Source organism: Dipodomys merriami, unplaced genomic scaffold (assembly GCF_024711535.1).
Source record: "Dipodomys merriami isolate MVZ:Mamm:240054 unplaced genomic scaffold, mDipMer1.0.p SCAF_56, whole genome shotgun sequence".
In the NCBI taxonomy this organism is placed as follows: Eukaryota; Metazoa; Chordata; class Mammalia; order Rodentia; family Heteromyidae; genus Dipodomys; species Dipodomys merriami.
In genome coordinates, this window is record NW_027206135.1 from 5,747,435 (window position 1) to 5,762,500 (window position 15,066).

Sequence of the window (15,066 nt, forward strand, 5' to 3'; positions counted from 1 at the left end):
AAGTGGTAGAGTGCTAGCCTTGAGCTGAAGAGCTGAGGGACAGCACCCAGGCCCAGAGTTCAGGCCCCACAACTGGACCACCCCCCCCCCAAAAAAAAGAAAAGAAAAGAAAAAAAAAAGAAACTAGGAAAATTGAGGGAGGGAAAGTTAGGGGAAAATGATGAAAGAGGTGACACTGATTAAGATACATTGGGAGGAAAGTTGTAGGGGAGGGGAAGTGGGAGAAAAATTAGGGAGGGGGCAACAATGTTCAGCAAGAAATGTAATCATTATCTTACATATGTAACTATAATACCTCCATCACCTTAACAATAAAATTAAATTTAAAAAAGATGCATTGTACTTATAAAAATGATTTTTTGAATCCTTTGTACAGCTACTTAAAGATAAAAAATATAGTTTTGTGACTTTCTTTTTTTTAAGTTAAAAGCTGAGATCTGAGAACCATGGCTTGATGCTAGCCTGAGCAGAAAAGTCTTTAAGGCTCTTATCTCCAATTAACCACCAAAAAGCTAGAAAGTAGCTGTGACTTGGTGATAAAGCTCCAGTTTTAAGCAACAGAACTAAGGAACAGCATCTAGGCCCTGAGTTCAAGTCCCAGTACCCACACAAAAAAATAATTAAATAATAATAAGATTTACAAATATGTATATATATGTACACACACACACACACAAATACATGAACAAAGTAAGTAACTCAATGATAGGAGACCAGGGGCAAAACCATTTGAGATGAATTATTAGCTAATAAGCACAGTAAATGAAAATCTGTAATGTAAAATAGTCAATAAATAATAACACTTCTAAACTCTGTGCCCCATCTACCACGCCCCCCTCCCCCCCCGGCCAAAAAAAGGCTTTCAAATCTATTCTTAGTCTTCACATTCATCATTACTTTAAATGTGCTCATCTGGGAACTGGCATCATTTCCCTAAAGAAATAACTCATAAGACTGATCTATTAAAAATTTTACTTGCCTAGCATTTTCTTTTAGATATGACCAATTTTATTAATTATTGAAAGCCTTGCCTGATAGCCACAGCAGCTTATTAGGCCTATCTAACAAGTAAGGGGGCTGCACTAATCAGAAATGAAAGTTCCATATAAATTTAGAATTCTTTGAGGAAAAAAAAGACAATATATTTCCAGCAGCTTAATAGTACTCCTATAAAGCTCAGAACAATATTTCAAAGGATCAGAACAAAGTAAAAATCAAAATAAAACTTCAGAACACCTAACAGTTTACTTTTACAAGATCAAAGTTTTTGCTTCAGTCAATTAGAAATCAATTAACATTTTAGCCCAATTTAATTAACAGCATTTAAAATTAGTACATTAGTAAAAAGAAATACTAAAAGGGAATGTAAGTCAACATACAATACTAATACCTATATACCCGTGTTTATTGCACAATTATTTACAAAAGCAAAGCTATAGAATCAGCCTAAATGCCCAAGAAATGATGTATGAGTACATGATATATGTGGTACATATAGACAATGGATGGAACAGGAGATCATCATGTTGAGCAAGATAAGCTAACCTCAGAAAGACAAACATTGCATGTTTTTAGTCATATGTGGTATCTAGATTGAAAAATAACAATAATAATAATGACATTATTATAAAAAGGGGACTATTGGAGAGAAGGATCAATAAGAAAGTATACAGGAAAGAGGTGAATATGATTAAAGTACATCACATGAAACCCCTTTGTGCAACTAATTTATTCTTTAAAAAAAAGCTTAATACAAGGGCTGAGGGCGTGGCTCAAGTGATAAAGTACTTCCCTAGCTTAAGATCCTGAGTTCAATCCCTTATATGAACATATGTGTGTATGTGTAGTTATGTTGTACATTATATATATTACATTACTATATTGATATTATATATTTTAAATATTATACATAATATATACATACAGATATGTATGTTCAGACTCATACCTTGTGGTAGCGCACCTGACTAGCAAATGCAGGGCTAAGTTAATATTAATTAATATTAATCAATTAATTAAAATTTAAAGACAAAAAAGTTTCATAGACTTGCAATGCATGTAGTTTACTTGTGCATAAATAAGGACTAGATATTTTGAGCTCATTTTCCCTTGTACTAACTTCTATTATGAAATAAGCACATAGAAAAAGGGAAAACAACTCCGAAGAAGGTATGAATGTGCTTGGGTTAACAATGCAAATAAAAACAGTATATAAATAGCCCATGTCAATGGGTTAAGTAATAAGAAATTACAGTCCATTTGGCACTATATAAAGACATACTAGCTAGGTGCCAATAGTTCAAAGCCAGCCTGGGCAGGAAAATCCATGAGACTCTAATCTCCAATTAATCACAAAAAAAAAGCTGCAAGTGGCACTCTGGCTCAAGTGATAGAGAGCTAGCCTTGAGAAAGAAGACTTCAGGGAAGCACCAGGACTGGCAAAAAAAAAAAAAAAGACATACTAATTACAACGTAAAACAAGAATTCCCAATCCTGAATATAAATATTCTTCTTTGCTGGGGGCAGGGGGAGCATGCAGGGGCAGGAGGTGACAATAGCTGGGTTTAAATACAGGGCTTCATATTTGGCAAGTGTTCTACCACTTGAGCTGTGCTCCCACATACAGCCTCACACTGTGATCCTCTGACCTTCATTTACCGAGTAACTGGGATTATAGCATGCAACATCCCACCAAGCCCAGTGTTTGTTAATAGCAAAAAATAGCACAATGCCACAACTAGTTGCACACACCTGACCCTAGCACTTAGGTGAAAGAAGCAGGAGGATCACAAACTCCAGAGAAGCATGGGCTACATAATAAGTTCAAGGCTAGCCTAAGTTGCATATAGATACTGGCTCAAAAACAAAAACAAAGCAAAACTTTTTTTTTGTTTAAAAACTCCGTGTTTCAAAATGATCATGGTTATTCTTTTGTTTTCTATGGTCTAAAAAATATATAATGAGAATTTTAGAATGATTTAAGATAAATGAAACTAATCTATAGAAAATACTTTCTACAAGTACAGATTGGAGGATTCTGTACAAAAAGAGCAATAAAGCTATTATTCCCCTCACCCATACTCTAAGGTCTATATGTTGAGAAGACCTGCTCCATACCCTCTAAATTTAAAAGTTATGATAAAAAAGACACACCCTCAAATTAATCATTGCTCAAAATTTTGAATCTATTCCAAAGAACAGAGAAGTTAGTAAACATACAGAAAGGATCAGACTTGTAGTCCTAGCTGTAGATTTAAAGCACTGGCAGATAAAGCATACAGAAGTCATTGCAATGTTTCTTGAAACTAACTAAGATAAATAATCCAAATCTGTACTTCTCACTGTCTAGTTATCACCATCTCCTCACTGAGAGAATTAATTGCATCATAGAGATAAGGCAATGGAAGATCACCAAGGCAGCATCTGTGCACCAAATATGGCTAAAATCCTACCAGGCCACAGCTTCCTTTTTTCCCATGCTGAACATAGTCTGGGAGCTGTCCCTGAGCTCTACAGCTCAAGGCAAGCAATCTACCACTTGAGCCACAGTGCCACTTCCGGTTTTCTAGTGGTTAATTGGAGATAAGAGTCTCATGCACATTCCTGCCGGGGCTGGCTTTCAACTGTAATCCTCCGTCTCAGCCTCCTGAGGACAGGTATGAGCCACTGACACCAAGCTGAGCATCAAGTCTTTTTATCCCAGAGTTCTTAACTATCTTCAAATTATCCAGCATCTAATCAAGATCCTCTAAATATTCAACACATGTTCAGGTTTAAGACAGAATGGAGGAAAACAACTAAATTTCTACTACAATTTGTCCAAAATAAAAAACTTCCATGGTGCTTTGCTAAATGCTCACCAGACCACAAACTACAATGCAAAGGTCTATTTGGGGACTTACTAGTTAGCAGCTGAACAGTTAACTACTTTCCTATTGTGGAAACAGGTAAAACAGCACATATCAAAAGGCTGTTTATTCATTTCAGATGCTCAAAATCCTCTTTGGTAGTATATGTAAATCCCCATAATGGATGGCATCTGGACTCCACACTGGATACTAATTACTATGTATAACTCACTTACTTTGGTAGTCAATTCTTTCTTTTCAACTTTTTCAAAGCTTTCAAGTTATGTATCAAACATTTATTAAATCCCTACTTTGTCTAAAGTAGCAAACCTGCGTGGCTTTGGGCAAATAATTTCTTTGTGCCTAGTTTGCTTATCTATAAAATAAAAATGTTGGTACATCTTCTCCCAGAGGTATATAGACTAAATAATACACTAAGTCAGTCATGGTAATCGTAGCACACAGGGGCTAAATGACAAGGATCATAAATTTGAAACTAGCCTATATATGGAAGAAAGGGAGGGAGGAAAGAAGGAAGGATAAAAATAAACTTAAAGCACTCAGAAGAGAAAACTTTATAATTAACACTTTTATCAAAAATAACAGTTTCCTGGCTGGGAAGGTGGCTCAGTGGTAGAGCACTTGCCTTGCATGCATGAGGCCCTGGGTTCGATTCCTCAGCACCACATAAGCAAAAAGAAAAAAGCCAGAAGTGGCGCTGTGGCTCAAGTGTGGTAGAGCACTAGCCTTGAGCTGAAGAGCTGAGTGACAGCACCCAGGCCCAGAGTTCAGGCCCCACGACCGCCCCCCCCCCCAAAAAAAGTGCAGTACCATAAAGGTACTGTACTTATTCTTTACTTCTCATGGTGAGGTGCTACTTAGTTGTTTATATAACTTACAAAAATCTCCAATTAAAGGGTAGAATTCTTTCAAACACAACCACATCTCATAATCCTTTAAGAAGTTCATATATTCTCTGTACAGCATCTTTACAATAAAATAAAATAAAGAAGTACATATAAATGATGAATTATAAAGACTCAGCCAGGCTGCCTGGGCCCAAGTTCTGGTTCTACATCTTACAAAGAGAAGTTACTAGTCGGGCATAGGTGGCTCACACTGGTAATCCTAGCTACTCAGGAGACTGAGATCTGAAGATCACAGTTCAAAGCCAGCCTGGGCAGAAAAGTCCGTGAGATTCTTATCTCCAATAAACCACCAGAAAACTGGAAGTGGCGCTGTGGCTCAAGCAGTCGAGTGCTTGCCTTGAGCTGAAGAGCACAGGGGCAGTGCCCAAGCCCAGAGTTCACGCCCCATGACTGACAAAAAAAAAAAAAAGAGAGAAGTTCCTTTACTTCCATCCCCTATTTCAGTTGTATGCATTAGGATCTAATAATCCAAGACAGAATTATAGAAATAAACTAAGATGCCTTCTCTTCTATCCTTCTTCCCCTTTCTTACCATCCAATTAATATTTCTATTAATATTTCTACTTTCTATCTGGTTCTCTATTATCATTGGCATTCCAGGCTTTCATCATCTCTCACCTGGGTTACTCTTAACAATCTAAAAGACATTTAGAATTTAGAAGCAGAAATAGGCAGAAAGTGTTCCAGGGTGAAATAACATGAGCCAAGAAACTAGAAAAGCCAAAGATTCAAGAGACAATGCCAGATCAGTTGGGCTAGAGTTTAGAAAAAAGAATGTTTCAAAACATAAAGTTAGAAAAGGAGCTATATTATAAACAGTTTGACATTACATACTAGATAATTTGAACTTAATCCTATAGGATTAAGTTCCATCAATGGTAAACTACTATAAATAATAACATTAAGTATAAATCTCCCCATTCTGAGACTACTACTACTACTACAACACACACACACACACACACACACACACACACACACACACACACACACACACACACACACACACACACACACACACACACACACACACACACACACACACACACACACTAATACCTTGTGCCTAACTTATACTACAAAACAGCTGGGTACAGTGGCTCAGACCTGTAATCCTAGCTACTCAGGAGGCTGAGATCTGAGGATCGTGGTTCAAAGCCAGCCTGGGCAGGAATGACCCTGAGGCTGTTACCTCCAATAAACCACCAGAAAACTGGAAGTGGTGCTGTGGCTCAAGTGGTAGAGCACTAGGCTTGAGCTGAAGAGCTGAGAGACAGCACCAGGCCCAGAGTTCACGCCCCACAACTGACCAAAAAAAAAAAAAAAAAAAACTTTCACTGCCTCATATTAGCACGTTTACAAAAAGTAAGTATAGTCTTCAGATCATGAAAAATCACTCAAATTGGGAATCATGTGGGATTCAGGTTTTTGGAATTAATAAACTGTCCAGAAAAGAGCAATTTGTCTCTTCAATAGGTAACAATCTTCTAGCACTCAGATAGAGCCAATGGTCTAAGAGCAAACTTTTAGGAATATCCACTTCTTTAATGCCAGATTAGTGTCAGGCTTTTACTTTTCACAGAATAATGTTAACAGCTTATGGCAACTATAATGGGGTTCTTCAGGAGTTTAAATTGTTTTGAAAAGATATAGATCCTTTTAAGACCCTAATGAAACTTTTGGAGACTATCCCTACAAACAGTTATATATGAACATTTACTAAACTTTTCCTTTGATTTTGTGAAACCTTAACAACCATTCACAAATAAAGATGGTACCTATTCACAGAATTGCTAATTTTTTTTTTTTTTTGGGGGTCCAGTCGTGGGGCCTGAACTCTAGGCCTGGGCGCTGTCCCTTAGCTCTTCAGCTCAAGGCTAGCACTCTACCACTTGAACCACAGTGCCACTTCCGGCTTTTTTCTTTTTGCTTATGTGGTGCTGAGGAATCGAACCCAGGGCCTCATGCATGCAAGGCAAGTGCTCTACCACTGAGCCACCTTCCCAGCCCCAGAATTGCTAATTTTTTTTAACTGACCCTATAACTGAGGGGAGAAAAAGCATTTCAAAATGTTTTACTTTTTTATTTGGTTTTTTTTTTTTAAACTGACCCTATAACTGAGGGGAGAAAAAGCATTTCAAAATGTTTTACTTTTTTATTTGGTTTGTTTCAGTAGGGATTGGTTGATGGATTTTTTTACTGATCCATCCATCCTTGAATTTAGTTCTATTTATTTAGTCCTATTGTGTATGACTATATAACAGAACAAAGCTAACAAAGGACAATGAAATTTATGATCTTGCCTTTATTAAAACTACACTCCACAGGCTGGGAAGGTAGCTCAGTGGTACAGTGCTTGCCCTGCATGTATGAGACCCTGGGTTCAATTTCTCAGCACTACATAAGCAGAAAAAGCTAGAAATGGCACTATGGCTCAAGTGGTAGAGCATGAGCCTTGAGTTGAAGAGCTGAGGGACAGTGCCAGGACCAGAGTTCAAGCCTCACAACTGATAAAAAAAAAAAAAAAACTACACTCCAAAGAAACAAGCTAGCTATTCGTAACTATACATATAGTCATAAAAGCTAATGTATTGATATCCCATATCCTATTGATACCTAGTACTAATGGTACCAACAAACTAAATTTTATATAAGCTTTCTCATACATGTGTACACATGTTGGTATTAGTACAACAATAACTAAGCTGCCTAAGAGATCTCCCGGAGCAAATAACTCCGATACTTGCATAGTACTAAATTCTGAAACTGAAACTTCTTACAATCCCAACCTAAACTTCTTATAGAATCACAAGTATGTAAGGCCATCTTGTGGATAAAATAGGGAACCACACAAATTCTTAGTAAATTGGTCAAGTTTAGGTCTCCTAATACCATTTCAATTTCAGTTCAAAACCCTGCTTACTAAATAAAATACACAGTCTCTTCAGAAATTAAGAGCTAAATTCTATTCCTATAACACACCTATTTAAACTGAAATAGACCATGCTATTTTAAATCATGGCCATTCTTTTAAAAAAAAGTTACAAAGCTACAATAATCTCAGAATAAAATGGGACCAGAAAGTTTCTCAGATTTTCTTCATTACAAATGATTAGATAATGGGCTGGGAAGATGGCTCAGTGGTAGAGCACTTGCTTTGAATGCCTGAGGCCCTGGGTTCGATTCCTCAGCACCACATAAGCAAAATGAAAAAAGCCGGAAGTGGCACTGTGGCTCAAGTGGTAGAGTGCTAGCCTTGAGCTGAAGAGCTGAGGGACAGTGCCCAGGCCCAGAGTTCAGGCCCCACGACCAGACCCAAAAAACAAAAAACAAAAAAAAAAAAACAAATGATTAGATAAAAACAAAATTCTTGAAGACAGAAAGATAAGTCAAAATGATAAAACTTAAGAAAAAAGAATTATCAAATATAAGTGATCTATAGATAAACTGCTCAGGACAGATCAATTTCTTAGAACAGGAGGCATATATTAGTCATCTCTACTACAGCCTCAGAACCAAGAATAATTCCTGACACCCAGTACATGTGCAGAAGTGACAAGCTGAATTTAAACAAACCATGTGACACAAGCCCTACAGTCCTCCAAATAAACAAAGGCAGTCTCAAATTCCATATAGATACCTTTGTTGGGTGCAGGCTGTATACTGATAATTGGTTGCTGCTTTGCGAGTGGCATGAGTGTTGGCAGAGTCTGAATAATGATGGCTTTTGCTGGAACACTGGAGCTAGTTTGAGTCTTAGGTGCTGCTGGAAGTAATAGAGGCTTGGGCTGAATTGAAGGTTTTGAACTCATCTGAATTTTCTTCTTTGGAGTTGATCCATTTTCTGGAGAAATAAAACAAACTTACAAATCAGTCTGAAGGCAATTAAGCATGCCCTAGAAAACAGATTATATTACACACTTTTCTACACACATAATCCTGATTTCTAAGAAATTATCTTCAACTAGATTTTAAGAATAGCTATTCTACCTGAATAAACTGAAGAAAAGTCAGGGAACTTCCTTTTTGAACAAACTACAGTTTTGGGAAGTGGATACATGAATTAATAAAGAATAAGTAAAACCCCAGAATAAAGTCTAGAAATTACAAAGGTAACAAATATCACAAATTCAAGATCTGAAACCTTGGAATCAATCCTAAACATGATAGAGTCTGAAACTCATTTTAAAGTATTTACAACTGAACACACAGAGACAAAATGTCAGGCACTACCAGGTTCACACTTGTAATTTTAGCTACTCAGAAGACTGACTGAGACTATGGTTCAAAGCCAATGTGGGCAAGAAAGTTTATGAGACTCTTATATCCAATTAACCACCAAAAAGTTGGAAACAGAGCCGTTGCTCAAGTGGTAGAGCACCAGCCTTGAGCAGAAAAAAAAAAAGCCCAGTCCCTGAGTTCAAGCCCTTGTACCAAGACACACACACACACACACACACACACACACACACACACACACACACACACACACACACACACACACACACACACACACACACACACTTTCCTCTATACAATAAACATAACAAAAAAATGCAGGGACACTAATTTAAAAACAAGCCAGATCAATAAAACATTTTATTGAAAAAAAATGGAACCTAAGACTAAAGTAGAAATAACAGAGGTGCTGGTGACCCTTGTTTAGAATCATAACTATTTAGAAGACTAAAATCTGGAAGATTGAGGTCAAAGCCAACCCAGGCAGAATAGTCTTAAAGACTCTATCTCCAAACTAACAGGCAGGCTGGAGGTGTGGCTCAAGTGGTAGAGTACAAGTCATGAGCAAGTAAGCCAGGTGAGTGTGAGGCCCTGAGTTCAAGCCCTAGTATAAAACTAAGTAAGGGAGGGAAGGAGAGAAGAAGGAAGGAAGGAAGGAGGCAGGGAGGGAGGGACTAGGAGATAAATACCCATTTTGTTCCTAGGACCAATGATGGGCTTATCTTCCTTCAGTGGCTGTGCTGAGGAGGGACTATTACAGCTTTCACCATATAAGGAAAATGGAGACATCTGGGAACTAGAAGACAAATCCAACTCCTCCTATAGCAAAAAACACAAGCAAATTAATACAATGAAGTACAATCATGAACAGAAAATCACTTAGTTCACAAGAGCTAACTATAAATGCTTGAAGGTGACATCAAGGCAAATATAATATATATGTAACTACTGATTCTGGACAAATCATCATTATTCATCAACCCAAAGGAAAATGCAAAGTATGTCTAATCCATCATTTTATATTAAAACATTACATCTGGGGCTGGGAAGGTGGCTCAGTGGTAGAGTGCTTGCCTTGCATGCCTGAGGCCCTGGGTTCCATTCCTCAGCACCACATAAGCAAAAAGAAAAAAGGCGGAAGTGGCACTGTGGCTCAAGTGGTAGAGCGCTCGCCTTGAGCTGAAGAGCTGAGGGACAGCACCCAGGCCCAGAGTTCAGGCCCCACGACCGGACCCGAAAAAAAAAAAAAAAAACTAAAACATTACATCTTACTTAATTTCTAGTCATAAACATTTAGCTTCATTATGAGGTACAGTTAAAACACCAATATCTGGCCGGGTGCTGGTGGCTCACGCCTGTAATCCTAGCTACTCAGGAGGCTGAGATCTGAGGATCGCGGTTCAAAGCCAGCCCGGGCAGGAAAGACTGTGAGACTCCTATCTCCAATAAATCACCAGAAAACGGAAGTGGCGCTGTAGCTCAAGTGGTAGAGCACTCACCTTGAGCTGAAGAGCTAAGGGACAGCGCCCAGCCCAGAGTTCAAGCCCCACGACTGCCAAAAAAAACAAAAACAAAAAACACCAATATCCTTTTTTTTTTTTAATTCTTCCCTTGTATTTTATTTTTATTTTTTTTATAAATTTTTTTATTGTAAAGATACTATACAGAGGGTTACAGTTACATGAGTGAGGTAATGAGTACACTTCCTCTTGAACATTGTTACCCCCTCCATTGTTTTCCCCCTACCATCCCCTCCCTCCCACCCTTCTCCAAGGTTCTTTTTTTTTTTGATTGTGATTAAGTGATTACTTAATTTCCGGAAATTCACAGTATTGTGGAATAATGATGCTCATTTAAAGTCAAAAGTTCATTCTAACTTTCCTGGAGCAAATTGTCTAGCACACTCTGTAATATATAACGGTGCTCACATGTTATATACCATATACACATGGGGATATTTGGTAGTGGTCCAACCAGATGAGTGGGAGTTCTTTGTTTCTTAAATCCTGTTAGTTTTGTCATATCACCTAACATTTTGGATTTATCATCCACTTATCAGGGAGACCATGTACTGTTTGTCTCTTCATTCTTGGCTTACCTCGCTCAACATGATTCCTTCTAGCTCCATTCATTTCCCTGCAAATGCCATTATTTTGTCATTTCTAATGGCTGCATAATATTCCATTGTGTATAGATACCACAATTTCTGGATCTATTCATCCGTGGTGGAGCATCTAGGTTGTTTCCATATCCTAGCTATTGCGAACAGTGCTGCAATAAACATGGAGGTGCACGTGTCCTTGTATATTGGTTCCTGTTGTTCAGGGTAGATGCCTAGAAGTGGTATGACTGGGTGGTAAGGAAGGTCAATCTTTAGCTTTCTAAGGACCCTCCAGACTGCTTTCCAAAGTGGTTGTATAAGTGTACATTCCCACCAGCAGTGTAATAGCGTTCCTCGTTCTCCACATCCCCTCCAGCATTTGTCGTTGGCTGATTTGTGGATGTGGGACATTCTGACTGGGGTAAGGTGGTATCTCAGGGTTGTCTTTATTTGCATTTCCTTCACCACCAGGGATGATGAACATTTCCTCATGTGTTTCTTTGCCATTTTTATTTCTTCATTTGAGAAGTCCCTCTTTAGTTCCCTTGCCCATTTAGTAATTGGTTTGTTAGGTTTGGGAGGGATTAGTTTCTTGAGTTCCCTGTATATACAGGATGTTAACCCCTTGTCTGATATATTGCTGGTAAATTTTTTTTCCCAATTAGTTGGTTGTCTTTCTAGCTTGGTTGCGATAGCTTTATCTGTGCAGAAGCTTTTTATTTTAAGGTAGTCCCATTTGTCGAGTCTCTCTCCAACTTGTTGTGACCCTGGGACTCTGTTCAGGAAGTTCCTTCCAGTGCCTATTAGTTCAAGTGTCTCTCCTACTCTGTGCTGCAGTAGTTTCAGAGATTCAGGTTTAATGTTAAGGTCTTTAATCCATTTTGAGTTGATGTTGGTGCATGGTGATAGGCTGGGGTCCACTTTTAGTTTTCTGCATGTGGCTGCCCAGTTTTCCCAGCACCAGTAGTTGAAGCGGCTGTTTCTTCCATTGTATGTCTTTGGCTCCTTTGTCGAATATCAGCTGGCTGTAGGCCTGTGGATTTATTTCTGGATCTTCTATTCTGTTCCATTGGTCTTCGGGTCTGTTTTTGTGCCAGTACCATGCTGTCTTTGTTATTATAGCTCTGTAGTAGAGTTTGAAGTTCGGCATGGATAGCCCTCCCATATTGTCTTTATCCCCTAGAATTGTTTTGGCTATTCTAGGCCTTTTGTTGTTCCATATGAATTTTTGGACTGTTTTCTGTATTTCAGTGATGTACGTCATTGGGATTTTAATAGGAATTGCGTTGAATTTGTATATTAGTTTTGGAAGTATTACCATCTTTACTATATTAAGTCGGCCTATCCAGGAGCATGGGAGGTCTTTCCATTTCCTAGTGTCTTCTGCAATTTCTTTCTTTAACTTTTTACAGTTCTCATTAAATAGTTCTTTTACATCTTTGGTTAGGTTAATTCCTAAATATTTTATTTTTCGGGAGGTTATTGTGAATGGGGTTGCTCCCTTTATTTCCCTCTCTTCCTGTACATTATCAGTGTATAGGAAGGCAACTGATTTTTGTGGGTTTATTTTGTATCCTGCTATTTTGCCGAAGTGATTTATGATTTCTAAGAGTTTGGGGATGGAGTTTTTGGGATCGTGGAGGTATAGTATCATGTCGTCTGCAAAAAGGGATAGTTTAACTTCTTCTTTCCCTATGCGGATCCCTTTAATGTCTTTTTCTTGCCTTATTGCCCTGGCTAAGGGTTCTAGGACTATATTGAAGAGGAGTGGAGACAGTGGGCATCCTTGCCTTGTTCCTGATTTTAGGAGAATTGGTTGTAGCTTTTCCCCATTAAGTATAATATTGGCTATTGGTCTGTCATAAATGGCTTTTATTGTTTTTAGAAATGTTCCTTCTATTCCTATTTTCTCCAGAGCTTTTAGCATGAATGAATGTTGAATTTTGTCAAAGGCCTTTTCTGCATCTGTGGCGATAATCATGTGATTCTTGACCTTGGCTCTGTTGATATGTTGGATTACATTTATTGACTTACGTATGTTAAACCATCCCTGTGTCTCTGGGATGAAGCCTACCTGGTCATAGTGAATTATTTTTTTTATGTGTTTCTGGATTCTGTTAGCTAGAATCTTGTTAAGGATCTTTGCATCTGTGTTCATCAAGGAGATTGGCCTGTAATTCTCCTTTTTGGTTGGGTCTTTGCCTGGTTTGGGGATGAGTGTGATATTGGCTTCGTAGAATGAGTTTGGGATAGCTCCCTCCTTCTCTGTTTCTCTGAAGAGCTTGAGGAGTATGGGTATTAGTTCTTGTTTAAAGGTCTTATAGAATTCTGCTGTGAATCCATCTGGTCCTGGGCTTTTTTTTGTTGGAAGACTTTTGATAGCTTCCTGTATCTCATTATAGGATATTGGCTTATTTAATTGGTAAACTTCTTCTTTGCTCAGTTTGGGCAACTTGTATTTCTCTAAAAATGCATCCATTTCTGCCCGATTTTCTTCCTTTAGAGAGTATAGCTTTTGAAAGTAGTCTGTTAGAATTGTTTGGATATCTTGGGTACGTGTTGTGATGTTTCCTGTGGCATCCCTAATCCTATTAATATGGGTTTCCTCTCTTCTTTTTTAATTAATCTAGCCAATGGGCCATCAATTTTGTTTATTTTTTCAAAGAACCAGCTTTTTGTTTGGTTTATTTTGGTTATGGTTTTCTGATTTTCTAATTGGTTAATCTCTGCTTTTAATTTGGTTATCTGGCTTCGTCTAGTAGCTTTAGGTCCCATTTTTTCTTGTTTTTCTAGCTGTTTTAATTGCAACATGAGATTATTTACTTGGTCTGTCTCCATTCTCTTGATGTGGGCACTGAGGGCAATAAATTTGCCCCTCAGGACTGCTTTTGCTGTGTCCCACAAGTTTCTTTGTGAGGTGTTTTCATTTTCATTGAGTTGTAGGAAATGCTTTATTTCTTCTCTGATCTCTTCCTTTACCCAGGCATTGTTAAGGAGTGTGCTGTTCAATTTCCATGTATTAGAGAAATTTCTGCAGTATGCTTTGTTATTGAGAACTAGCTTGATTCCACTGTGGTCAGATAGGATACAGGGGATTATGTCGATCCCTTTGTATTTGCTTAAGTTCCTTGCATGAACTATGATATGGTCTATTTTGGAGGAAGTTCCATGAGCTGCTGAGAAGAATGTGTACTGTGTTGTTTTAGGGTGAAATACTCGGTAGATGTCAGTTAATTCCGCTTGAAGTATGGCCTCTCTTAATTCGGTAGCTTCTTTGCCAATCCTCTGGTTGGTAGACCTGTCCTTTGGTGAGAGTGGTGTGTTAAAGTCTCCTAGTATTATCGTATTGGGATCTATTTTATTCTGTAAGTTTGAGAGCATTTGTTTGACATATCTGGGTGCACCAATATTTGGGGCATATAAGTTGATGATGGTTATATCCTCCTCTTGGATTGTTCCCTTTATTAATATGTAGTGTCTGTCCTTGTCTTTCTGTACTGATTTTAATGAAAAGTTTATTTTGTCAGATATCAGGATAGCTACACCTGCTTTCTTACTGGGGGCGTTTGATTGGTAGATCCTTTTCCACCCCTTCACTCTGAGTTTGTTTGTATGTTTGGCTGAGAGGTGGGTCTCCTGAAGGCAACAGATGGATGGGTCTTGTTTTCTTATCCAGTCCTCAGTTCGTTTTCTTTTAATTGGCGAATTCAGCCCATTTATATTAAGAGAAAGTATAGAGAGATGCATTGTTGTATCTGCCATTCCGTTTTCCTAAGTTTTTCTTCTTTCCTTTCCTCCTGTGCTTGCTCAGTTAGACTTTGAGTAATGCCTGTTTGGGGAAGGCCCCAGTTCCTGGTTGCTTTCTTCAGTTTGTGTCCCCCCTCTTAGAATTCTTTGTAATGCTGGCTTAATGTTTATGTATTCATTTAGTTTTTCTTTGCTATTAAAA

The 15,066-nt window shown here is 38.1% G+C and overlaps 1 protein-coding gene across 2 annotated transcripts in view; it reads right to left on the reverse strand.

The window, feature by feature from the left end:
* Positions 1–15,066, reverse strand: part of Atf6 (activating transcription factor 6) — a 200,922-nt gene that overhangs the window by 164,434 nt on the left and 21,422 nt on the right. For both annotated transcript variants that reach the window (XM_070000199.1, XM_070000200.1), the window contains exons 5-6: positions 9,706–9,835; positions 8,418–8,621 (exon numbers count right to left, since the gene is read on the reverse strand). In XM_070000199.1, coding sequence (XP_069856300.1) covers positions 8,418–8,621; positions 9,706–9,835 — 334 coding nt within the window. The remainder of the gene's footprint in view (positions 1–8,417; positions 8,622–9,705; positions 9,836–15,066) is intronic.